This window comes from Papilio polytes, unplaced genomic scaffold (assembly GCF_000836215.1).
Source record: "Papilio polytes unplaced genomic scaffold, Ppol_1.0 DF823177.1, whole genome shotgun sequence".
In the NCBI taxonomy this organism is placed as follows: domain Eukaryota; kingdom Metazoa; phylum Arthropoda; class Insecta; order Lepidoptera; family Papilionidae; genus Papilio; species Papilio polytes.
In genome coordinates this window covers 2,140,906-2,161,292 of record NW_013526027.1, presented here as the reverse complement: position 1 = coordinate 2,161,292, position 20,387 = coordinate 2,140,906, and the positions used below count along the sequence as shown (strand labels likewise).

Sequence of the window (20,387 nt, the reverse complement as noted above, 5' to 3'; positions counted from 1 at the left end):
ACATTTTAAATACTTGATTCACAATACACGACTTTCATAGATAAAATTTCATTATAGTTAACACATAAAATTAGTATAAAAACTTAAAAATTAAAGTGTTATCTAAAAGCTTTTAGAGTTCTTTAAAAGTAAAAAAAAATCACAAAAAACATGCTCATCACACTAAAATGCGAAAGATTGGATGGATTCTACTCTACACAGTTCCAAGATATTTTAAAAACTCGATGAAATTTGACACAAATATAAAACAGTCTGGAAGAACACAATAGGATACAAGTGAGTATTTTAATACTGAGCGGACAAAGTGTTGGGCAAAAGTAAATAAAAAGAAATATCAGGAGTCGGGAACCATTAGGTTAATGTTTTTTCCCGTAGTCGCACCACCGATAAAGGTTTCCTCTTCCCCTCTTATAGATAAACTATCACAATGAGCCACTTTCTTTTCTCTCATCATAGCTGCTCTCTCCCAACGTGAGCTTCCACAGTTGCCACAAGAATGTAACGGTAGTAATTCTAATGAAATTGTCCTATTACTACAATCCAAGCATTTGAAAAACCTTTTAAATGTATCTAAGACTTTTAGAGGATGTCTCTCATCTTTACAAAGTTGTGAAGCTGAAAATGCAGTATATTTACATTTAGTGCAACGTACAGCTTTGCAAGCTAATTTATATGTATTCAACATCTTCTCTTCCATAGCTTCTTTCTTTTCTAGTTTATTAAAGTATTTTTCTTGCTCATCATCTTCATGTTGCTGTATGAGATTCTGATGGACGGATGTTGCTTCGAGAATTTTTTTAAACCGTTCAGACATTGTTGGTTTGAAGTTTTTATCTTCGTTCGGTTTAACCTTTTTACATAAATTTTCATCACTATCGGATGTATTTAATTTTTCTAATGCTCTCTTTTTCCCTGCTTCAGTACCTTTGATGTTATTTGGATCAGTTTTTGTTAAACCACCACTTCTCTGTATAAGTTTTATGGCATTTAATTTTATTTGTTCTGCTGTTTTCTGTCTATATGAAACACTTAGATCAATACTACCATTGCCTTTTAAATTAAATCCTCTGCCAAGTTTTGGGGAATTCGCTACTTTTTGAGCTAAAGTCAGTCCAGGTGTAGAGTTAATATTTGAATTAGATTGTGTTAATTTATTGAGTCTGATGGTATCAGAGATTCTTTGTGCTGTTGGACTGTGTAATGTTGTGGTATTTCCTTTCAGTGACCCTGCTCCATACGGTGCTTTGTTGGACATTAAATTACTCTCACTTTCAGATTTGTAATAATCACTTAAAGACATCAACCTATTTTGATCATGTTCTTTAATTTTCTTATTATTAGCTTTAGGTAAAGCTGAATATGCTTTTCCGCCGTAAATTACAGTATTTTTACCTAAGACTTTATTTTGCAAGTTAACAAGTCCTTTCCCCATAGTCGAGGACTGCAATTCCTGACGTTTGGAGAATTTTTGATATTCTTGCTTTACATGGTATATACAGTGTTCACATTTTGCTAAATTGACAACAGCTGTACACTGCTCACCATTTTTCTTTTTACTCTTACATGTTCCATAATCTTTTGATTCTCCGAGGATCATCACCTGGTTAGGACCAGTCACACTGAGGCAGGCCTGGTCAGTGCTGTTTTGTGACCTATCTAAAACATTAGGGTTTAAAATCGCTACGACAGTTCCTTCATTTGTTTTCCATAGTTCGTGATAGGCTTTTTGGAATAAAAACATTGAAATTGTTTTTATATCATCTTTAAGATCACTGAGAGTCCAAATTAAAAATTGGCTACCTTTTTGTGACTTTTTAGGCAAACTTTTTCTCACCACAACTCCAGCAATCACCCAGTCTTTAGACAAATCTTCATTTTCCACATATCTTTTAACTCTAAGCATATTTACAGCTTCTCGGCCTTGCATTCTATCAAGCAGTGCAGCACTAGATACAAGCGGTCTAGTGATACGAATACCGAACACAGGATCAGTAAAAACATCTATTTTTTGTTTATTATTGTTACTATTAGTTACAGGAGCTCCAAAAATATACTTAGTTTTTGGTTCATTATCTTCTAGAGGTTTTTTTGAAAATGAACTCTGAGCAGCTAGTTTTACATCAATATTAGCCTGACGTAGTCGCACTTCAAAGTTTAGTTTCTTGTCTATTTGATCTTTTTCCTTATCGTCCAGCAATTTTTTAACTTCTGTTCCATAGTCATTATATTTTCTTTCTGTGTAGTTTCTTTTTTCTTCATCGTCAGAGGAGTCAGTATCACCATTATGAATAACTGAGGTTTTTAAAGATTCACTACTTTCCGGTAAATTTTCTAAGCAATTTGTTTCTTCGAAAATGTTTACTTCTTGAACGCACGGAGCTTTTTTCTTTGTTTCTTCTTGCTCACCGTCCAAATCGGCGCATAATAACTCTTCAAGTTGTGACAAATCATCTTTGTCTTCCATTTCCTAATATATTATACAAATTAAAAAGTCTACTAAGTAAATTACAACTTAAATTTATCTTCGGCTAGTGGTACTTCTGTTGGCGCCAAAACTTTGACAACAGAACAGATGAACATGTTGTGGCAGTGACAGCTGACACGAAACGTGCTGTTCGGTGATGCCATACCAAAACAACGAACATTCAGTGTGGCCAGAACCGCGAGATTGCTAAAATTGAAATCTACCCAAAATTAAAAATAATATTATACTATTAAGTTTATTTAAAATACTTTGCAAGGATCTAGAAAAACAGTATTAAGTATTAAATATATTTAAAATAAAAGTTCGACAGTAAATTAATATTTAAATCAATGACTAGTACATAGACGTCTTTGAGGAAAGTACAGGTCTAAATAGGCTTCTTTTCGCAGCTTTTTCTGTATTTCTTGTACTTTCATGATCTTTAATGCGGCCTTACAGCTGTTATGAGCGTGCGCGAAAAAGCAATCCCTTATTGGCTGTAACAAAAGAAGTAAACATGTGCAAAACAATCATCGTGTAAATATTTCTCATAGCTATAGCTAAGTAAGTACCTTGAATTCAGCGAGCTTATACCCTTGAAACTTTGCTAGACAATGGGTGAAAAATCTGGAATAATGTTTTCTACAGAGGAATATTCTATTTTCGTATTGCCAATAGTCACCCTGGGCGGAACATGACCTTCCACACGCGGCACATACATCCAAGTTGTACGGAACACATTTAATCTGTAAATGTCCTACATTTAGCGCATAAAATAAAAACTGATAAATTAAAAATATCTTTATAATGAAATAAATCTCGAAAACTAAGACGTATTTTTTAAAATGTCTCGTTAAATAATCCTATAACATTAATACCTCAACTGCGCATCTTAATGCTTTTTTCCCAGTGAAACTATAAGCAAAATTTAATGTTCTCCTCTTGCATTCCGGATAGTAGTCACAGGGTCTAGAAAATAAAATAAAAATGGCTTTAGATCAATGTTTTGATTATTGCATTGCAAAGATTAGTTTCAACTTACGCGGGATAGTCTTTAGGCGCGAACAAAGGTTGCCTTTTGGAGAAGGAGTTGAATGGAGCACAATTTTTCGGTATAGGCTTTTCCGGTGGGATCTCTCCTGGCGGTGGTTGATATTCGTGTTTTTCCTTCCAACGTGGTGTTTTAGCTCCATGATATAGTTTGCTGTATATCTATAAGTAGTTATAATTAATAATTTTTCTTGTATACGCTTGTTACCTATGATTGACATGTGCGTAAACTGCAAGGAACTAATTAAGTACCTTCTTGTTTTGGTTTTATAACAAAGCTTTTGTACTTGCGTATTCTAAAAGAATATTAATATGTATCAGAAAAAAAATATGAAAGTTTACCCTTTGTGTTAATCGAGAAAATGCATCTCGAGGTTCATTATAAGAGGCCGGACCCACGTTAGGTTGATCTTCACTAACGATACGTCTCATAAAAGGACTTAAGCAAGGGCCAGATCGTGGCAGCACTTCTCGCGGCAGCCCTGTCCCAAAGCATACACGCGGTGGATCTTTTTTTGTTATCACGTATTCGAAATCTGAAAATATTACATTCCAATTTTTGGGAAGATATAAAAAGGTGTAGTCTAGAGACCTCTAGAAAAACTTTTAAGGTGACTTTTATTACTGGTTTACTGGGAGTAGCAGTTATTTTTATGTTTGTTAACACGACAGCCGGAAAACTAGTAAACTGTTATACCTATAACAACTATAGCGACGTGTTTAACTATCTGTTAATTGTAACATTCAAATTGAAAGTTCGTAATTACCGCCGTGAAATGCCTCATGCATATTATTAGGGCGGAGATATCGTCTTTTATACGGCCGCTGCATGTTGGCTTTCTACGCGGACTGATCATGTTGGGGTTCGTGATGTAAAGATAATAAAAAATATGACAAATCTGCCTGTGACTGTTTATTGGGTCGCACGCTCAATGCCGCCGTGGTTGTATTAAATTTTTTATTTTACTAAACATTCCTCAATAATGTTATATTACTTGAATAATGAATTTTCAATTCGATATAAATGTAATACATAGAAGGACTGATTTGACATTTAAAGTTTTTAGCTATTTCTTGGCCTCATAGTGTATGATAGGTTTCATATAGCAGTAGATAGTCATCTTAAGGCGATCAGTGGATTGGATTTGAAGTGGTAAGATTAAAATATCCATTTATTTCGCCAATTTTTATGCCTTGTCTTCTTAGTACTGGACTGGAAAAGTGTTTAAATGTATGTATTGCAAAAGTAGTTATAAAATGTATAATCCCAATCGCTTTTCCAAAATTATTGCCACCCTAACAAATCGTTGAAGACAGACCATGCTTTCTTTTGTTCGTGTTATAAGAAATTGATGACATGAAAATTGTGGCGCACAAATCACGGAAAGCGTACAACTTTGGACAAATTACCTTCAGTAATATCCCATGCCATTTTTTTGATACAGGTCTGACATAGAAATCTTGAATTCTACATTTTTAGCAATTACTTGGAGAAATCGGATTGAAAATACATGGGAATCCTAGGAGATCTTTGGCGACGACGACGATCTACGTGAACTTATATAATTTATAAATTATTCACTTTTAACAAAAATGATCTATTTACTAAATCAAGTTTATATAGAATATCACACCAAGATAAATTAAACTACAAAATTCGATAACACAAGAGAAAAACCATTTTGAAATATTGACTTTGATTTAAAAGTTTTTTTTAAAGCCATGTTATTTTTTATATTTTTTATAAATATCAAATATGTATCAACATTGTCATTCATAAGACCACCGCAAAAAAATGACTTTAAATAAATATTAAATAGGTATTTGTGTTTTTATTGCTCACACATGTTTTTTAAAACATTAATTTTATTAAACTATTGGGGCAAAAAAAATGTAAACATAGAACTTTAAGTTTTAAAGTAACGGTCTTCGTAAATGTGATGGACACTTAAGATGTCAAAGTTAAAATTTGCTGTCAATGTCAAACCATTGAAATAAATATACGTTTCTGCGAGTTTGTATAATTTTCCAATACGAACTATTCGATACGACACACGAGTTATTTGTTTTGATCCGATAGCCATAAATATTGCATTAGTTGGATTGTGAATTATTTATTTAAACACCGTTATTGATAACTTTTATGTTAAAAATATAGGTAAATTTATGTTTTATTGCCCTACTTGTTGATGGTGTCATGTTACTTTTCCAATGTTACTTTTCTCGCATTATGTCATAGCTGCTAATAGATCACTCTGTATGTGCAATAGCTTTGACTCAATAAATGTTACCGGTATTTTAATTCTTTGGATTATATAACGTAGTATATACATTTTCTAAATTATAATGAAGAGAGCAAGAGCACTCGGTTTTCCTTATGTTTGACTACCTCCTTGTGATATAAGATCGCAATAAGGATATTAGTAAAGTTCGTTTCCTAAAAATTAAGCTATAATAAAATAAACAATGAAATACATCACCGTTTATCTTATTATGCAGTTATATTTTCAGTATATTTATAAAAAATCATGTATTTTTCAGTAAAATGCCTTTGAATACAAGGTTGTTGTTGCCTGTTGCGTTAGGGCTGTCTATAGTTACAGTGACAGCTTTTGTGGCTTACTATATTTTTAAAAAGGATGAGGAAGAAATAAACGAAAAGACTATAAAAGCACCAAAATTGAACACAATCGAAGTATCTGTACCAAAAAGTATTGTTCCTGCATTAATTGGTAAGTATTTTAAGATGTCTTAATTAATGAAATAAAATCAAAACTTCACAATATCAGATTCCTGTTTAAATTGTTATTTAAAAAGGATTTTGGAGCATGACACTACAAATTATTTAAATAAGTGATATTATAAAATTTTAATTAAATAATTATTACAAATTATTTTTAAAAGCTTGTTACAAAAAGAACTTAAATTATGTAATTTTTAATTGCAAAAAGCTGAACAAGATAAGGTAAACAATGCATAAACAGTTATTTTTAACAGTCTTTTAGGCACTGTTGTAACTCTGAAATTATTTAGGCATGTTTGACTCATCCAAGGTTGTATAATGTCATACATTGTGTATACAGTTGTTGCTTTGCTCCGTCACTGAATAAATATCTATCTTCCACCTTATTAATGTAATAAATTTTGTAAAAGCGATCTATCCAGTGAAGTTGAAGAGTGTTATTGATTTTCCCTTTGTGCTGGGGACTGGTGTCCAAACTAGGGTGGCACCCTACTAGATAAGAACTTGTCTTTACAGATGTAACTTTTCATATATCTTTGAAATATCTTTGTAAAACTGTCTATGGATTTTCTGTTCTATCCTTGATGAGATTTTAAATATTCAAAAAGTTAATGATAACATGAAATCTGTCATGCTTCAATGGTTCCAGTTGAAATTTGAAACTATTCTTAACACATTATCTGTTTGAAAAAAATATTGTAACTGATATTTGAATTTATCTTCTACAATCACTTGTCTACTTACAAGGTTGTATGGTTGAATAAGTTATTATAAGTTGTTAAAACTTACAAGTTGGTATGATTTCAGATATTGTTTATGTTAACATCTTAGCAAGTAGCCCTCTAGATAAAGTGAGGGAAAACAATGTAATTGTTTAGTAAACCAATTATCTCAGTAATGGCGATAAATTATCTGATTATTATTTAAATCCAGAAATAAAACTGACATAACATATTTTTAACACCTTAATATTGTTTTTATTTAATTAAATTTCCAACAACTGATTATGAATAACATTTGTTATGTGGAATGTATGGTGAATGTTTAATATTTATTTCAGGTCGAAATGGCTCCCATATAAAAGAAATAGAATGTAAATCAGGTGCAAAAATTCATTTCAAGAAGTTCAGCGACAAGGAGTATGATGTGTGCATCATCAGAGGTCGGATTGAAGGCACACAGATTGCGGAGGCGATTATACAAGAGTTCATAAAGCAACAGCCAGTTATTGAGACGGACACTATGTTGGTACCGGGATGGGCTTGCGGTAGGATAATAGGTAAACGTGTAAAACCAAGCAAATCTTAAAATTATACTTTATCAGATTTTTAAATACAATTTGACTAGTATTACTGCAGAAGAGAAAAAAAATTGATGAAAAAGCTCTATATTTCTAGTAATAAAATGAAATTATGCGTTTTTCAGGCACAGGAGGTGAGAACATAAACAACATAAGCCATAGAAGTGGCGCTCGAGTGAGGATAGAAGGCTCCCCATCTGCGGAGAGTAGCACCCAGCGGCAGATCTCTTTCAGGGGCACCAAAGAGCAGATCCGAGTTGCTATGGACCTGATTGAGAATTCTGTAAGTTATTTTACTAATATTATAAATGCGAAAGTATAGATGGATGTATGTTAGAAGATATCACCTAAACTGTTGAACTGATCTTGACGTAATTTGGTTAATTTTGTTTTTTCTATTTCCGCGCGGACAGAGTCGTGGTTGACAGCCAGTTCATACTAATATTATAAACGGGAACAATTTGCATTTTTGGATTTTTTATATATTGGAATAGCTTAAGAACTAGAGGGCTGATTTTAAATATTTTTTCACTATTAAAAAGCTATGTTATCACTGAGTAATAGGCTATGTTTTTTTTCCACATGGACAAAGTCTTGAGCAACATTTAGTTCTATTATATGTATGAGGTTAGAATAGAAATTAAATAGATGTCTGTGTTTAGGTTGCGCAAGAAAAATGCCGTCGCGAAATAGAACAATCAAAGAGGACACCTCGGGTGACAATTCCTCCGGCAGCTCCTCAGCCTCAGGAGTCCCCAGGTAGACCGGCCCTCAGACATGCCAAGTGTAAGCCTGGTAAGACTAACTGCATGCTCGGCCCTTGTTGTTGCACATTGTCTATGCCTGAAAGATAACATGAAATAGACAAGTGTTGCCATACATATTTTCTGTTTTTTTTTTTTTAAATATCTTTCAGTCATAGATATTTAAGCCTGTATTTTAGTGATTGATGCTTTAAATGTTTTATTATATTTCGTCTTTTAGACGATGTAAGAAATTATTTCACCCCAGATTCAAATGATTTGGAAAATCAAGATTTATATGGCAACAATGAGTTTCCAGAGGACATCAGTTTATTTGAAGGTAGTGACATATGTACAGGGTGTTTTCTAAGGGAAAAGGTGGGGTTATATTTTTGTAGTTTTTCTTAGATTTTTGTTTGTAGCAGTGGCATGTTGTTTTTATGCACCTTTTGAGTATTTGTACACATTAGAAAATGTATATGAACATTTTGTATGGGATAAAAGGAATTTGATTATTTGGGATCGATTTTATTGCTTGTTGGCCATTGAAGTTATATTTGTATGGTAAATGAGTTTTATGTATTGTTAGCTGATTAAGGATTGGTTTGTTGTTTTTTTGTTGGTATGATAGAACATAATTTTGATGAAATCTTAAGTTGTCTTAAAACTGGAATTTAGTAGTTTTTAATTCTGTTATTTCATGAATTATTTAAATTCAACTAATTATAATAGACAGATAGTAAGTTGACGCAACACTGTCACGAATAAGAGCTTTAAGTTACAATTTAGCATATATAGACTAGCTGTTGCTCGCTACTTCGCCCGCGTGAAATTTATATATGTTACTGAAAACGCAGCTTTCTAATAGTGAAATAATAATTTAAATTCAGCCAGTAGTTTTTGAGTTATATCAATACATTCAAAAATACAAATCTTTCCTCTTTATAATATTAGTGTAGATATACACAGATAAGGATATCTAAAGTCACTTCGCTATAAGTTTTCGATCTAATTGCTTACATCAAATTATCAGTCTCACATTTGGGTAGGGAATTAACGTCCTCGACTATATTGTTGTACAGAGGCGACCAGTTCGTCTATCGAAGTGTACGTGTCGGCGGTTTCTTCGCCGTCGAGGTTCTGGGTGCAGTTCGTGGGGCCGCAGGTGGCTCAGCTGGACAACCTTGTCGCTCACATGACTGAATATTACTCTAATAAGGAGAATAGAGCCTCGCATGCAGTAAGTATTTGATAATTTCTGCCTATCCACCGCTACTACTGACGTGTGGATGATCCCAAGGGTTCTTGTGATAGATCAGCGCTGGTACTTCAATTAGGAGCATATAGCATTGATAGCTGAGCGAGGACCTAATCCAGACAAATTACGTTTTTTTTTTTATAATATAAAGATAGAGTTTATTATATTTTTATAAAATGTTTAATTACATGTAAATACACATACACGATTACCGGTGAAAAAAAATTTTGTTTACATGTCTAATTTTTTTAATGTCTTTGATTTGTTAAATGTATGATGTATTTTTTTATAAAAATATTAGTAGATTTTTGTTAATTTACTAATATTTCCTTTAACCATTCCAACTAAAGGCTTGTGCTAGTTTACAATAGTCTAATGCCGGGATTTGAACCCTCGACCTCGGGATTGGTAGTCCGTACCCTAAACATAAGGCTATTGGGGTGTATGTATGAAGTGTGTTGTGTGTGTGTGCAGCTGCAGACGGTAAGCGTGGGCCAGGTGGTGGCGGCAGTGTTCCGACACGACGGCCGCTGGTACCGCGCGCGGGTACATGACATACGACCCAACGAGTTCGACGCCACGCATCAGGTCACAATTTACTAATAACTGTCTCCGTGCGGCTTTCGCATTTATAAAAACTTCATTTTAATGTTAAAACTTACATTGGCTGATTCAATTATACAAATTACCCATTGCTTAACAATTACCGTTACCATAGCACTCTTGTTTCTTTACTGCTATTGGTACTTTTGTCATTTTCACGCATTTTCTTATTTCTTCACCCCTAAATTGAATAGCGTGAAAATATATCCTAATCTGTGTCGTAACTGAAGGGGTTTTTATGTGAATAGAAAATTATTGAAAAAAATGCTGTGTAACGTCTTCATAATAAAAAAATGTGTTCCGAAGGAATTAAAATATCATATAACTACGCCCTGTTAGAATATAATCTACATCTATGCTAAATTCCATAGAAATCCATTAAGATTTTCTGGAGATACCTTCTAACATCCATCCATCCAAGAGTAACATGTATATCGTGCAGGTTGCTGATGTATTTTTCTTGGACTACGGTGACAGCGAGTACGTAGCCACGCATGAGCTCTGCGAACTGCGCGCTGATCTACTGCGCCTCAGGTTTCAGGTATATAGCTTTCGCACCCGATAACGTCCGCGTGAAATAAAAAAAATAAAATAACCTATGTGTTCTTCCAGACTATCCCCTACAACTATGAGAAACATCGAGATCCGTTAAGTAGTAGGTTTTAAACTCTAAAAAAACATCCATCTTTCCTTTCTTATTATAAGACTAGCTTTCATCCGCAACTCCGTCCGTGTGGAATTATAAATAACAGAAGTGTGTAGCCTATGTGTTCTTCCAGACTATTCTCTACGTCTACGCCAATATTCATCGAGATCCGTTCAGATGTTTAGACTACAAACTCTAACAAACATCCATCCATCTAAACTTTCGCATTTATAATATTAGTAAAATTATGAACTTTAAGTATAAATGTCGATATTTGGGGGGCGGGGCAGTGCCCCTCCTACAAAAGGCAAACCATCCTTTTCTTGAGTTGATTAAATTAACACCGTTGATTATACTCCTGAGATAGAGAGACATTTCCCGGTTCTCTTTTGTGTTCTATTAGGTTTAGAATTTTTTTACAATATAATATACTAGCTGTTCTCGTGCGGATTCATCCGCGTGAAATTGTAAAAACTTCATTTTATTGTTTACATTTGTCAAATTATCAATTTCAAATGTCAAAATGTCATGACAGCAACTTATAGTCTCTTTACCACATTAGGGTTTTTATCCAAAACATTAACCCCTTAAGTTTAACGACGTGAAAATATATAGCCTAAAGCGTGACGTAAGTGTAGGGCTTTTTATTAAAAGAAGAGTTATTCGAAAATATGCTGTGATTGCTGACATCTTAGGCAACAAAGAAGTGTGTGTTTACGCTTTATTATAATAGTATAGATTTATCTTTTTCAGGCAATGGAGTGTTTCTTGGCGGGCGTGAAGCCGGCGGGCGACGCGGAGCGCTGGCACTCGCAAGCTATCGAACGATTCGAAGAATTAACACAAGTAAATATATTAAATAATAATTAATAACTAGGTGATTCCTTGCGGCTCCATTCGCATGGAATTGTAAAATATTATTACACTAGCTTTCGCCCGCGACTCCGTTCGTGTCGAATTAAACAAAAAGTGAGTAGCCTACGTGTTCTTCCAGCCTATCATCTACATCTATATCAATTCATCAATATCCATTCAGCCGTTTAGGCTACAAACTCTTACAAACATCCATACATCTAAACTTTCGCATTTATAATATTAGTATGATTTGTAAAACATTCAATAACAAATATCAAAATACTATTGCGTAAATGACAACCGAGGACTATGACATTGGATAACAGCATTGTATTTTTGTCTCTTTTCAGCATGAGAGATTTTTCAATTTATTTACTCCCTAAGTTTAATAGCGTGAAAATATATAGCCTAAAGCGTGTCGAAGTGTAGGGTTCTTTATTAAAAGAAGGATTATTCAAAAATATGCCGTAATTGCTGACATAACAAAGAAGTGTGTGTTTTTACTTAATTAGCTGTTTCTCGCCACTTCGTCCGCGTGAGTTTATAAAAAATTAAAAAATATAACCTATGTTACCCATAGATAAATGGCCTTTCTAATGGGGATAGATTTTTTTAAATCGGCCCAGTAGTTTTTACGTGAATCGAATACATACAAAAATACAAATCTTTGTTCTTTATAATATTAGTAAAGATTATATAACTAGTTGTTGCTAGCGACTTTGTTCGCGCGGAATATAATAATCGTAATATTTTTTTATTTATCTCCAGGTGGCGCGTTGGAAGCCATTACTGTCCAAAACGTGTACTTACAAGAAGTCAGTCGCAATGAATGGAGAGAAAGACAAGGAAATACCCGGAATCAAACTATTTGATGTCACTGAAGGTAATGTTAAGCCAAAGAATACATGACAGTAGCTGGCTTCCTAGCATTCCAGTAACTGGAACGCTTCAACATCATATGTGAACTCTAAATTGCATGCCAGTAGATGTTATGCTTAATTTTGTGACAGCTACTTGCTTATAAGACGGGTTACGAATTTTACTGTCATGTTTCTACCAGCTGGCATGCCGGCTTTACTCAATTTACTAGAATTTAAATTTATTAAAAAAAAATATGGATAGACAAACAATCATCTTTTTTTTGTAAATATCTATGGATTGAACGTTTTGTGATGGCCGCTTGCTTATTCTTAACTTTGAACTATGAAACAATATGAATACATGCTCGTATGTGTCGATTTTGTTTATATATGTATTTTTACTTTTTGACCGACTTTCCAAAACAAGGAGGTACTCAATTCGTCTGTATGTTTTTTTTAAATAGTTGTAAAAAGATTAAAGAATCCACAAATGTAGTTGATAAGCTTAGTTTTTTGTAATGTTTGTGCTTCAAGTGGTAAATAAATAAAATAAATAAATGTTTATAAAATAATGGATGATCGGATGTAGTTTAGTATTGTTTTGTATTAAGTACTTCTCCCGAGACAAAGCAATTTTTTGATTAGGCATGTCGCTTGTAGAATCGAAATGTGTCGAACATATGTGACTTATCAAATTGTCAGTTCTATACATTTTTGACTTTTCGAACAGCGATAGCAATAATCGAATGTTACTTAATGTATGGATGTAGTAGAGTGTTGTTCGCAGAGGGTTCAGTGGAGGTGGGGGAGGCGCTGGTGGCGGAGGGGTGGGCGGAGCGCAGCAGCTCGCCGCGCCCCTCGCCGCCGCGCGCCGCCCCCAACACGCCCTTCGGAGACCTCGGCAACTCCAGGTGACACGACACATTTTAATATGAAATATGCATGTCTTTTTACTAATTTTAAACCTACTAGTTATAACATAGACAGAAAAAGTCTTAATAAAAACAAACCATTGAACCTAATTTATATATTTTTGAGTGACTAAACGCGGCCGAGTTTTGTGACGTCACTGTTCTTAATATCCGCTTAGATGTCACTTCGATTTGAACAGTTTTTGGTTGCTTCACAAAGTTATCAAAAGATAAAGAAACTTAAGAGATTATAAACTATTGTAAACTATGACATTGTTCAACTCTTTTTAATATAAACTAGCTGTTGCTCCCGACGTCGTCCGCGTGAAATTAAAAAATAAATAAAAAATATCCTTTGTTTCTATAATTCCTCTTTATAATATTAGTATAGATAACTGGTCTAACGCGATAAATTATTCTTAACATTATTTCCATAAAAATACGGTTTTAATTTATTTATATTTATAATTTAGGGTGCTGGGTATGTTACCGAGCAGCCGCTCGTCCTCCTTGCCCAAAGACCACAAGGATGACCGTAGCGAGGAAACCACAACGGAACTAGGCAAAGGTAAATTAAAAAAAAAACTTTTTCTCGCGACTGCGTCGGTATGGTTTAAAAAAAATATTAACTAACTGGTCTTCCAGATTATCATGATATATTGGGAAAAAATGGTATATTCCATGGGAACTGCAAATATTTCTGGGATCAAAAGTAGCTTATGTCTTTTTCCAGACTATCCTCTACATCTATGACAAATTCCATCAAGATTCGTTTAGCAATTTGGACTACAAACTGTAACAAACATCCATCTAAAATTCCACTTTTATAATATTAGTAAGATATTTTTTTTTTTCATAGATCTGACACCGTTATCGCCGTCAAAATCTCTATCAGCAGGTTTAGAGGCGTCTGATAAATTAAAATCCGTATCCAATTTCGACCTATCGTACTCAGAATTCGGTAAACCAGCACAAAATGGTTCAAATGAAGATTTTATTAATAAAGAAAGAAGTAATATTGAAATAGAATCGGTTCCCAGCACACCGTCTTTGAAAACGAGAGACGAATTCAAAGCAAACATGAACAGAATCGATTCTCATCATAATTTAGACGATTTAAGTCGAACACAGCATTAGTTGTATATTGTATATATGCAAAAACTACATTATTACTGTTATTTTGTATATTGAAGGCTTTGGAATGTTTAAAAGTGTACACGGTTGTTAATTACCAATGAAGGAAAAAAAAAAAACTCGTAGTATTTTGTTTGTAAAATGTATTATGACCATGATTTTGCAGGATTTTTCTAAAATTCAGATTTATTAGTAACTGTCATTGGTAAAAAAATGTAGCTAACTTACAGTAACAAAAGTCAGTTAAATATAGGCAGCGGGCTATCATATAATTTAGTTAAATTGTAATTTTTTGTCTATTATATTGGGCAATGTTCCACATGTTAAATGTTCAAGCCTTCAATCTTTATGTTGTATTAGTTTTAATTATTTAGTAAATAAATGACATTGTTGATTTGATACCGTACATGTAAAAATGCATCTCAAATATTCGCAGATACCAACAATTTTTTGATCTGAATAAAGTTTTTTTTACAAGAGACTATTTCATGGCAACACCGCCTTCATCATATGTCATATTTTTTAGTCTGTGATTGTAAATAACTGCTGTTATTTTTTTTATAAGTAGATAAGCTTTAACATTATCGCTTTGTAGATTTTGTAAAACTGTAGAAAATAAGTCGAAAGTGGAGTTAACTATACAGAAAATGGCAAGCGATTATTTACTCGCGAGACACTAATGTTTCCCTGAGTGTTTACTGAGGAAGATAATGATTGTGAGTACAGCAGTTGTAAAGTTAACAATTTGGTTACTTTAAAATAGTAAAAATTCCCGCCATTTTTTATGTAATTTTGAAGTCAACGTCCACTGCATAAATGGTGCTAAATCAGTTTTTTTTTGTATTTTTTAATAAAAAGTTACTTAATAGTTTTAATTTTCTTTGGTATACGCATAAATGAAAAACAGTGCCATAAAGTACAAATATTTATTCTGCTGTGAATGGTATATTTATAATATTTGTAGACAGAGCAGGCAAACGATTTTTTTTTTATTAAAAAAATAGATTTCCAAAAACTATGACGGACAATTTTTTGTTTATTTCAAAACTGTTTTCCAAAGAAAAAAAGGAAATAAGCATAACGTAATGTAAATAATTTTATCTTATACGTATTTCTTTAAAGATTTTTTGAAAGACACAAAAAACGTATATGTCCCGCATTATTCATGGCTATTGTACTGCTACCTCTATATTTTGAAAGAACGAAGTCTTCATAAAAAAAATAAAAAAGTCCTTCTATATGTAAATGTAAAGCATTTTTCGTAATTACAAATAGTTCTTTTTTATTTTTTGTTAACAATAACCAGTAAAAGATTTTCTGCATTTTAAATATCGAATTTTGTATTTAAATTTTTAATTTTGGTTGCGTCTACAATATGGAGGTAGTAAATTTCAAATGTTACTCTCACTCGAATGTATAGTTAAGATTGATTTTTTGTAAAAAAAATAGTGTTAAATAAAAAACAATATTCAGAGCGACTTTAAGAGTTTTATTTTAATTTACGCTAATCAACTAAATCTTATTTAAATGTCTTTAAACATTTTTTTTACATTGGCCACAAACGTTACGTGGTAATCAGTTTTTTCAATTCATAGTTTTTTTTGATAAATATCAATAATGACAGAAATTGCAGCATTATGATTGCATAAATTATACAATAATTTTTTTTATTACGTGTTAGTTGTTTTGTTAACGATTCTGTTATACAACCGTCGATTGAATAATATAATTGCTTTTACCGCCATTATTTTCCAACATGGCCTCCATGGAGACAAAATAATTATGTAAATATGGAGTTTGGCTCGTTGGGACAGATAAAACACTATAGTTAAGTTTTTTTTAAAGAAGAATCTGATTAAATTGTCTTTGCCGAATGTTAAAAAGAATTATAAAATAGTCGTGTTAATATTTTTTTTTAAGATTTTGTAAGCTAGTATAGATTATGTGTCTTAAATGAGATTGTACTTTACAGTACAAGGTATTTTATATCAAAATGGCTTTATTCCCAACTATGTTTTGAATTTAACCTTTTCCATAACATTGTTTTGGAAGTAATTTATTACTTAAAAAGATGTGTAACTTTATGACCGTGGTAAAGTACAAAATGTATATTGTTTCTACATCGGTTTCGTAATAAAATGTACTAATAGCTTTGGCTCTAATTAATCTCGTGTGAACATTTCATACGCGGGACTCAAACGCAATCAAATAACAATATAATAAAAGTTATACATCGATTAACTTTATGACTCCATCAATCATTTAAAGTATACGCTAAGAGACATCCTAAGGAGTCCCTTGATTGGAACATGAGGTACCTACGTAAGTCAGTCGACTTACGTACCTCATGTTAAAATAAGTTTTTTTAGTCTGCATTATTAAAAGCAACAAAGGTACACGTCCTTTTTATGTGTTTTTTTAAATAATAAAATTTTAGGCTTGATTATTTCAGCACCGAGAGTTTAATCTTTACAAAATATTTCACAACCGAAAACAAAATGATCTCAAACAATGGCTTAGAGCGAAACAATAATGAAATGCTTTGTTACGCGGATAAAATGATAATTTACTTCAACGCGGAAATGTTTGTCGTTGAACTGGGAACAGTCGAGGGCGGGACAAAGAGAAAGCTATACTCCAACTAAGCTTTCGAAAATGAAACCTTTACAGAACTCCCTACAATGCTGGTTAGAAAGGCTATAAGTACTCGATACTGTAACAAACTAAAATATTAACTATTAGCTTTTGCTCGCGACTTTGTCCGCGTAGAATGACAGAAACGAAATCAGTTTATCCCGAGTGAACCGTAGCTATTTCCAAATTGGTCCAGCCGTTTCGGATATTTCCGGGAACAAAGGCGACTTGCAGACAGACAGACAGATAGCCAGACAAAAAAAATTAAATGCGGTTTTCGTTATCAGCAACGCAATTAAATTATCTTCCTGAAATCTGGAATTTTTCATTTGATATTACAAACAGACACTCTAATTTTACTATATGTATAGATTTTTATAATGGTTTTCGACAGAGAGAAAATAATGGTAAGGCAATCAAGGTACATTTACAAGGGCAAAAGATATATTTTTCTTATAATTCGTTCGGATCAATTTCAGTTACGGTTACAATTTTTTTTCCATTTTCGGATATCTGATAGCATCGGTCACGGTTACGGGTCTGGATAACATCGATGTTGCACGCAACTGTTATTGTTTTGTCACGGACTCGTTAAGTGTGAAAACGAAAGTGTTATGCAAATCGTGCTCTTGTGAATTGGCCCCTTCTCACTTCTCTTTGAACTGGCAATTTAGATTGTTATTGAAATTGTATTGTTCAGAATATCTATAGCAGTTCTTAAAATGTTATTGGTTCGACACTAGCAAGCATTTGTTATTCATTGAATCTTTGACATTGTATTCACACATCGTACTTTCTCGCTGAGCCTTCTATGGTCATCCAGTTCTACCTGAACCCTTTTAAGAATCGTAGATCTGTAGTAAACAACAAGCTATAACACAACTTTAAGCACAAACATGTACTTGTTATTAAAAAACGTAGATCCATAATTTTACTTTAGTCTTTTAGACGTCATAAATCTTTCGTTTATTAAAATAATTGTCGCAATAACGCAATAGTTTTATAATCTTTGAACTTTAGTAAACCTAACATTTGTCTATGTCAACTTCCCTCGTATCTCTGGTCATTAACCGAATTTGTGCTCGTAGAATCATAAATATTATCTATCAAGGCTTCGAGATATAATCTAACATGATTAGAGTGTGCGCACACCTGAAACTAAACTATCGCATAACTTTTTAGTCTCGCTTTGATTCCTATGAGCTTATATCGCGCATAGTACTGGATTTTTAGTTAGGCAACAGTTGAATTGGCTGCGAAACAATCGACAACAACACAACGGTTGTGCGATAGTTTGAGATATTTTGTTATGATTTTGCTTGACAATTTAGATTATCAAATAAATAACCAGTTGTGGGAATGCTGTTAACTTTACAAATAAGTGCAGATTTACAGACTTTTAAATCTGTAACGGAGAGTAAGCAGAAACTAAAGGTTTTTGGTAATTTGCTCTTGCTTCTTTCTTTTAACAATAATCAGGGACGTTTAATATTTTTTTTGATTGTGAATCTCAATGTTTTAGAGTTATTTTTGACTTATTATCGAAACAACTAAAGAACTTATTTATGAAAATTTATAAAAATGTTTTTTACACAGCGAATTTCTTACTAAACTCCATGTAAATAGTCATCATCATCATCCTACTTCTTATCCTACTCCCGTAGTGTCGGCGCGACAAGTTTATGTCCTCCACATAACTCTATCATACGTCATCACTCCCTTTTTGACCGACTTCCCAAAAGAAGGAGGTACTCAATTCGTTTGTATGTTTTTTTTGTTCACGTAACCAGTATTTGTAACGAGTATTTGTTCAGTGAAAATTATGAAAGTTAGTTTTTAATTTTAGTAAAAGAAAAAAGCATTTTAAATGCTGGCGATATAGAAGTAAACCTATTGTTACAAAGATTAAGCCGACGTTATGTAACTGTTCGGTTGACGGAGCGCGGACAATCGCAAATTGATGGAACGCAAAGAAAATAACCAATTGGAAAAGAAACTTACGGAGGCAGCAGACATAATCACTGTAAGCTTCGTTTATCATTCTAATGATTTTAAATATAAACGATTTTTTTACCATAAAAAATTAACTATAGGGTTATTCGAGACGTCACAGATTCATATCACAGATAATACAAAAGCTACACCTATACTATACCTGCATTAATTTCATATTCTTTTTAAACCAAATTCTGTTAAAAATGCTCAGTTTCTAAGAGTTTATTTGGAAATTAACGTAATATTATGAGATGTTAAAATATATTTTATGTAACAGGATGCAATATTTAGTCGGCGCTTCATGTAGACACTAACTAGCTGATAAATGAACGCAAATAGTTTCTCTTGCAGTACACGGATACGGATGTCTGAGATTTGTTACTCGTCTAAGACATAAATATTATAACTAATAGTTTACTATAGTTATCTTGAATTTCCAGCTTTTATTTGCTTTTAAAAGATAATTTGATAACTTATTTACAGTTATATTTCAGTTTAGAAAACATTTTAGAGGTTAGAAAATAGTTACACTATTGCCAAAATACAAAGAAGTACGGTCACATATGTGAAGTGCTTTTCGAAAAAAAAACACGATTAAAAAATGTAACAGTCATATTTTAAAGCTCCGAATTATTAGAAAAAAATACTAAAACAGGCTAAATATTAAGTATTAAAATATTTTTATTCTGTAACATTAATTACATAGGGTTCTAAATGCGGTAGTAAATTGCAAGTGGTCTAAATGTTTGCGTCTGTCGTAAGTAATGCATGCGGTGCATAAATGAGTTACACAACGTGTTAATGTAACTACGCCACATTTACTTATAAGGATAGTGAAATAAAACACATTAATAAAAAAAATCGATAAAGCATTTGTATAAATGAAAAGTGTTTTTAAAATGTTCCTCGATCGATCGAGTAGAAATAAGTTTTAAAGATTAAGCTGTACATGTTTGAATATAACAGTTAATCCTGGATATAACAATTAATCTATACTATTATAATAAAGCATAAACACACACTTCTTTGTTGCCTAAGATGTCAGCAATTACAAAATATTTTTTATTAACTCTTTTTTTAATAAAATGCCCTACACTTACGTCACGCTTTAGGCTATAGATTTTCACGTCATTAAACTTAGGGGGTAAATATTTTGGATAAAAACCTAAATGCGGGAAAGAGACCATAAGT

General features: G+C 32.7%; 3 protein-coding genes across 8 annotated transcripts; 1 reads left to right on the top strand and 2 right to left on the bottom strand.

Moving 5' to 3' along the window:
• Nucleotides 1–82: 82 nt before the first annotated feature.
• On the bottom strand, nucleotides 83–2,618 carry LOC106105261 (protein MCM10 homolog). Its single transcript, XM_013285546.1, has one exon. The coding sequence runs from the start codon at nucleotides 2,462–2,464 to the stop codon at nucleotides 335–337; it is 2,130 nt and encodes a 709-aa protein (XP_013141000.1). The 5' UTR covers nucleotides 2,465–2,618; the 3' UTR covers nucleotides 83–334.
• An 88-nt stretch (nucleotides 2,619–2,706) lies between these two features.
• LOC106105262 lies at nucleotides 2,707–5,216 on the bottom strand. Its single transcript, XM_013285547.1, has 6 exons — nucleotides 4,925–5,216; nucleotides 3,857–4,050; nucleotides 3,507–3,676; nucleotides 3,343–3,433; nucleotides 3,037–3,210; nucleotides 2,707–2,961 (listed from the first exon to the last, which is right to left on the bottom strand). Exons 1-6 carry the CDS (start codon nucleotides 4,944–4,946, stop codon nucleotides 2,812–2,814), a joined length of 801 nt encoding a protein of 266 aa, XP_013141001.1. The 5' UTR covers nucleotides 4,947–5,216; the 3' UTR covers nucleotides 2,707–2,811.
• Nucleotides 5,217–5,503: 287 nt separating this feature from the next.
• Nucleotides 5,504–15,541, top strand: LOC106105265 (tudor and KH domain-containing protein-like). Of its 6 annotated transcripts, none has more exons than XM_013285553.1 (14): nucleotides 5,504–5,672; nucleotides 6,056–6,246; nucleotides 7,318–7,536; nucleotides 7,683–7,840; nucleotides 8,220–8,343; nucleotides 8,569–8,640; nucleotides 9,383–9,540; nucleotides 10,033–10,146; nucleotides 10,604–10,702; nucleotides 11,561–11,653; nucleotides 12,431–12,545; nucleotides 13,310–13,433; nucleotides 13,907–14,001; nucleotides 14,293–15,541. In XM_013285553.1, exons 2-14 carry the CDS (start codon nucleotides 6,060–6,062, stop codon nucleotides 14,568–14,570), a joined length of 1,836 nt encoding a protein of 611 aa, XP_013141007.1. In that variant the 5' UTR covers nucleotides 5,504–5,672; nucleotides 6,056–6,059; the 3' UTR covers nucleotides 14,571–15,541. The 6 variants fall into 6 exon arrangements, with proteins under 6 accessions (XP_013141007.1, XP_013141006.1, XP_013141004.1 ...); XM_013285552.1 differs by having other exon boundaries at nucleotides 8,220–8,352; XM_013285550.1 differs by having other exon boundaries at nucleotides 8,220–8,352; nucleotides 8,542–8,640.
• The last annotated feature ends 4,846 nt before the right edge of the window (nucleotides 15,542–20,387 follow it).

Bases quoted from the DNA above. Each gene is read 5' to 3' on its own strand.
- LOC106105262 (XM_013285547.1), bottom strand. From the start codon at position 4,946: ATGGCATGGGATATTACTGAAG. The intron at 3,434-3,506 runs GTAAGTTGAAAC...TTTATTTTCTAG, and splicing joins GCGCCTAAAGACTATCCCGC to ACCCTGTGACTACTATCCGG. The intron at 3,211-3,342 runs GTATTAATGTTA...GGACATTTACAG, and splicing joins CATTAAGATGCGCAGTTGAG to ATTAAATGTGTTCCGTACAA.
- LOC106105265 (XM_013285550.1), top strand. From the start codon at position 6,060: ATGCCTTTGAATACAAGGTTGTTGTTGCCTGTTGCGTTAGGGCTGTCT. The intron at 10,703-11,560 runs GTATATAGCTTT...TATCTTTTTCAG, and splicing joins TACTGCGCCTCAGGTTTCAG to GCAATGGAGTGTTTCTTGGC. The intron at 11,654-12,430 runs GTAAATATATTA...ATTTATCTCCAG, and splicing joins GATTCGAAGAATTAACACAA to GTGGCGCGTTGGAAGCCATT.
- LOC106105261 (XM_013285546.1), bottom strand. From the start codon at position 2,464: ATGGAAGACAAAGATGATTTGTCACAACTTGAAGAGTTATTATGCGCC.